The 5,445-nt window shown below is 41.9% G+C and overlaps 1 protein-coding gene across 1 annotated transcript; it reads right to left on the bottom strand.

Annotated features, from left to right (window-relative positions):
- Positions 1-1,534: 1,534 nt before the first annotated feature.
- On the bottom strand, positions 1,535-4,976 carry LOC130220569 (acid-sensing ion channel 2). Its single transcript, XM_056452803.1, has 2 exons — positions 4,644-4,976; positions 1,535-2,194 (listed from the first exon to the last, which is right to left on the bottom strand). The coding sequence occupies exon 2, from the start codon at positions 2,180-2,182 to the stop codon at positions 1,535-1,537; it is 648 nt and encodes a 215-aa protein (XP_056308778.1). The 5' UTR covers positions 2,183-2,194; positions 4,644-4,976.
- Positions 4,977-5,445: the final 469 nt, after the last annotated feature.

The following is a 5,445-nucleotide window of genomic DNA, read 5'->3' on the forward strand; positions in this document are numbered from 1 at the left end:
GACTAAGAAAGAACATTTTTTGCAGTGTTACTATACATGATAACCAATGGAAAAAATTAATAATGCAAAAAACACAAAGTGAATAAAAACTTGTCTTAAGTCCTGCAATGAAAAGTGCAAAGTAACTATACCACCGCTGCTTTACTTCTGCTGTTAACCCTTTTACTGGTGAGTTAAAAAAATTATATCTGGCCCCAGGAGAAAGTTTTGTTAGGCGATCATTATTTGAGAATGTTCACTCTTTATGTTTGCGTTGCGAAGCGTCATGTTTGTCACATGACACACTGAAGCCACAATACAGTGTTTGACAGATGTGTCCATTTTATTAAGCTTTTCCATTTTAATTCAACATATTCAAACACTTGCTCATAATATGTCATCAACTACCCGATATTCCAATTCACAAAAACATGCAAGTGTTTTTTTTTTTTGTTTGTTTGTTTAAAAGCCGTATAAATGATTTTGATCGTGATCTATAACGTGACATGGGCATCGCCATGTTTACTTGCGGCCATGCACATGCCTCTTTCATAAAAGCAAAATACTCAGGATTCAGCCCGTAAATTTATCAATTACCCCCAAAATGCATGCAAGCAAGTGGCTGGCCAGTTGGGAGAAGAATAGATTGAACTTTATTGTTACTTTCACTATGTGAATCTCATATGAATAATATGCATCAGCAAATTACATTTGAATGGATTGTTAGACTTCCATAGACCTTCTTGTGTGTTTTAGAAACTCTAAATATATTGTTTTACTAGTACTTGTGTGTATTTACATGTCTAAAACATAAAATAAGCATTGGTTGGTTAAAAACACTGCATAATTGTGATAATATGATACGTCTTTCACTGGTTTAGCGCTAGCCAATGTGCCAAAGCTCAGTTTGAATTTTTCACGTCATGCTTGTCAAGCTGTAAACACCAGCACCAGGGACTTTACGTTCCTCACTTCGAAACGGAACAAAAGCAGGATTCTGTAGTGATTCACCCTGCTGTTGCGCCATGTATCTTTCCACTAACGTTACCTACGCTCGTTTTTTGCTCCGTCCTGTCTATGAGGCACCGAACTCTGGCATCAGTGCGTGAGAGAGGCAGAATGCATTCACTCCGCTCCACGCTCAAGTAAAGCTGTTTTAATAATCAAACGTCTCCGCATTGTGCGCCACAAATGGATCAATTATGAAATTTGCTGCCAACGCTTTTTAGTAACTAATTTTTATCAATTCGTTGTTGCAGCCCTAATGAATTCCACGAAAGCACCGCAAATCACATGACAAGAATTGACCGATCAACTTTAGCTTTTATAGCACATACACATTTCAGTAGACTAAGCATCTCAGACAAACACAGAACACCCAAACATTGCAGTGCTTTGTAAATTTTCCCATAAACAAAACTTGTATCAGAGCTGCAGCCCACCACCCCCAACATAAAAATTGTCAAGCGTTGACCGGTCCGCGGTAATAAAAAGCTTGAGGACCACTGCTTTAGTTCACAGTCGCTAAACACACTTCATCTAGATCTATCAAGCCTTATAGAAGAAATACCTTGCAGACACTCACCGTTTTGAAGTCCTGGTGGCTGCACTCCTGGCCCTGGAAACGGCAGTAGAGCATCATCTCCTTCAGGTCGTGTCCCACTCGTTCTGTGAACTCCCGCATGCTAAAGGGCTTGGGCCGGTAGTTAGTGAAGTTGGATTTCTCTGTGAGAAAGGCCAGCACGTGGGGCTCAGCCAGGTGTGGCTCAGGGATCTGCAGGTGCACGTCCAGCAAGGCCAACAGTTCCCCCGCGTGGTAGAGGTCATTCTGTGTGAGACGTGTGAAACGGTAGGCATTCAGATTACAGACGGTGACAGCAGGGAAAACCAGGCTGCCAGAAACCACTGCGTCCACGCTGGTGACGTGCGGATAGGAGAGGAAGTAGGCCAGCCGCTCGGTGCTCTCCAGGATCAGTAGGACTAAGCTGGCCAGCAAGGCTGCACTCCAGAGCAGACGGCGCGAAGTGGAGCGATAAGGGGAGGAAGATGATGATGAAGAGTAGGGGAAGATGAAGCGCAGACCATGAAGGGTGCTTCGGTGGGCAAAGGACTGCCAAGATGAGTGGCCTCCAAGACTCCCCATGCCCCCGCTCTCAGTTTCACGACTAGCCTCGCTTCCACAGCCCTCCTTCAGGTCCATCATTCATGCACACACCTGCGGGCAGATCAGCACACAGTGATTGTCAGCTTAAGCCCAGGAACTTTCGGGCATCTGATTCTGGCTATATTTCACTTCATTAGAGTTTCACAGGCACATCAATAATATATCATGAAATACAGAGCCTTTCTTGAAGCGGCGGGTTTGACACAAACATGAAGAGGCACTGTGACACTGTAAGGCTTTATGAAAAAGCATAAAACTGAATGTAGACACCAGTGAGAGAGAGACAGAGGATTTATGTAACTTGAGTCCTACTGACCAAAGACACAACAACAAAAAAACAGAATGAAAAAAGATTGGAAAAAGGAAGGAAAGAGAAATATGTAAGCAAAGAAGGAAGAAAGATAACAGAAGTAAAAAAGAAAGAAACAAAGAAGAAAAAAGAAAAGGAAAGAATAAGGAAAGATAATGGGAATAAAAGAATAAAGGAAAGGCAGAAAAAAGATAAGGGACGAAGAGACGAAGGAAGGAAGGAAGGAAGGAAGGAAGGAAGGAAGGAAGGAAGGAAGGAAGGAAAAATGGACAAAATAAATATGAAAGAATCAAGAAAACACTGGTGGATGAAAGAAAAGAAAGACAAAAGTAAGGAAAGGAAAGATAGACAGAAAGGGGGTAATGAAGGAAAGATGGAAGAGGGGACATAATGTGTAAACTAATGGAAGACAGATGCAGAAGGAAAGAAAAAGAAGGATGGAAGGTGCAAAGAAACTGGGTTCAAATTAGGAAGAATGGACAAAATGGAGAAAGACAATATGAGAATGAAGGAAAGAGAGATGGATGGAAAAAGAGAAAGAAAAAGCTAAGAAAGGGATAGACAGAAAGGATGTAATGAAGAAAAGATGAATGAGGGGATGTAAAGTAACAGAAAAAAACACAAAGTTACGGAAGAAATAAAGGAAGGAAAAAAGGAAAAAAAATAAAAGTTAAAGAAGGACAGAATAAAGTTAAGAAAAGAGATAAAGGAAGGAAAGAATAAGAAAAGATAATGAGAATAAAAGACAAAAGGAAAGGCATGCAGAAAAAAGGGTTAAGGGAAGGAAGAAAGGTGCAAAGAAACTGGGCTTAAATAAGGAAGAATTGACAAATGGGAAAAAGAAAATATGAGAAGCAAAGAAAGAGAGATGGATGAAGAAGAGAAAGACAAAGCTAAGTAAGGGAGAGACAAAAGATGGAAGAGGGGGTGTAAAGTAAAAGGAAAAAGACACAAAGGTAAAGAAGAAATAAAGGAAGAAAGGAAGGAAGGAAAAAGAGAAAGACAAAGATAAGTAAGGGAAAGACAGACAGGAAGGATATAATGAAGAAAAGAAATAAAACAATGGAAACTACATAATGGAAACTAAAATAATGCCACAAAGGTGCAGAAAGAAGGAAGGAAGGAAAGTCCAAATTTGGGTTTAAATCAGGAATAAAGGACAAAATGGAGAATGAAGAAAAGAGAGATGGATGGAAGAAGAGAAAGACAAAGCCAAGTAAGGGAGAGACAGACAGAAAAGATGTAATGAAGAAAATAAAATAAAATTATGGAAAAAAAAGACACAAAGGTACAGAAGGAAGGAAGGAAGGAAGACGTGATAGAGAAAAATAACAAAAAGTGAAAATAAGAAGGAATAAAAATGATAAGAAATGAGTGGACATAAGATAGGCAAGGAAAGAAGACAGAAAGAGAAACAATATGATAGAATGAAAACATGATTATAAGATTTTATAAGAATAAAAGATGAGAACGAAGTAAAAAAAAAGTCAGAGAGATTACAGTTAGAAAGCAAAGATGAAGAGAATGAAGAGATAAGATTGTGAACAATACGAGATGAAAAAAAAAAAAAAAAGCCAACATATTTACTCATGACATGTTTAAACAGAGACAAATCAAGGTACAAACTCCCCTGAAACCACTGCCAAACTGTTCTTGTCCAATCAGAGAGCGACACACATACAGAAGAGAGAAAGACAAGGTCCATTGAACACTAGCAGTCTGAGCTGCCTCTATAAATAAATATCAGGCTGGACCAGAGATCACACACACACACACACACACATCACATAGCACTGGGTGAAGGAAAGAACAGATCTTGCTCCAGTTAAGCAGTGTGAGAGGGTGGCAATGAAGTGGAAGATGCTGCCCAAGGGTTTCCCTCCGTCTGTCTCTCCACCCACTCCATCACTTCAGCCCCTCCAAATGCCAGGATCCTCCCTCTCTACACAATCTCCCTCCTCTGCTTCCTCTTTCCAACATCTAGCAAAATCTCTTTCCAACTTTCTCCCACTAGTTTTGAAGCAAAGAATCCCAACAGTTTGGCACTTACGATTACGATTCTGCCAAATATCTGAATTCAAAATATCACACCGCTTAAAAACAACCCCAACCCCACAATCAAAACAAAGTCATGCACGTGCACACACATAAACACACGGTCACTGGACATCCAATGGCAATTCTAAGCACCTCACGTGCAGCCTAACGACACAACATCCAGCCGTGCATGAGTGTGTGTGTGTGAGAGAGAGAGAGAGAGAGAGAGAGAGAGAGAGAGAGAGAGAGAGAGAGAGAGGCAGAGGGAGGCGGGTCAGAGAGGGCCGGAGAAGATGTTGTCGTTGATCCTGAGTCGACGGAGTGCGTGAGCGCGATCTTCCACCAGTCGCGCGCCTCCCTCGCTAGTCCAGTCAAACCATCCTGCGCCTAGCGCTTCCCGCTCTTCTTCCCGCTGTATCCACACGAAAGACAGCCGAGCCGGTACAGATGTGAGCTACACGCACACTTTCACATGTAAAACGCACACTGAGGTAAGAAGAGAGAGAGAGAGAGAGAGAGAGAGTGACTCGTTCGCTCTTGCTCTTCACGAGATGCTGTGCTGTCTTTCCTCGCGTGCGCGCTCGCTTTTCTCTCCTCTCCTCCCGCGTGCGTTCATACTCCACTCCTCTCCGCTTAGAGAGTGATGGATGGATACAAGAAGCAGATTGTGGGGAAAAGGAGGTACGGAGAGACTGGGAAGAATCAAATGGGAAAGGGGGAGAGAGGAGGGGAGCACAGAGTGAGAAACAAAGGGGAGAGCTGACAGACAGATACTGTATTTGGTGCCCGGCGGGCGACTATCATCACCACATTGAAGATGTGTAATAGAAACTGTGTGAGGCATCTTTAAGTTTAACGCTTGCGTCTGCACAACATTCAAGGGAGGGAGACGAGACTGAGAAAAGCAATAAACCACAAAGAAATAGACAAGAAAAAACTGAGAGATAAAAACAGG

The sequence above is a fragment of the Danio aesculapii genome, chromosome 3 (genome assembly GCF_903798145.1).
Source record: "Danio aesculapii chromosome 3, fDanAes4.1, whole genome shotgun sequence".
Taxonomy (NCBI): domain Eukaryota; kingdom Metazoa; phylum Chordata; class Actinopteri; order Cypriniformes; family Danionidae; genus Danio; species Danio aesculapii.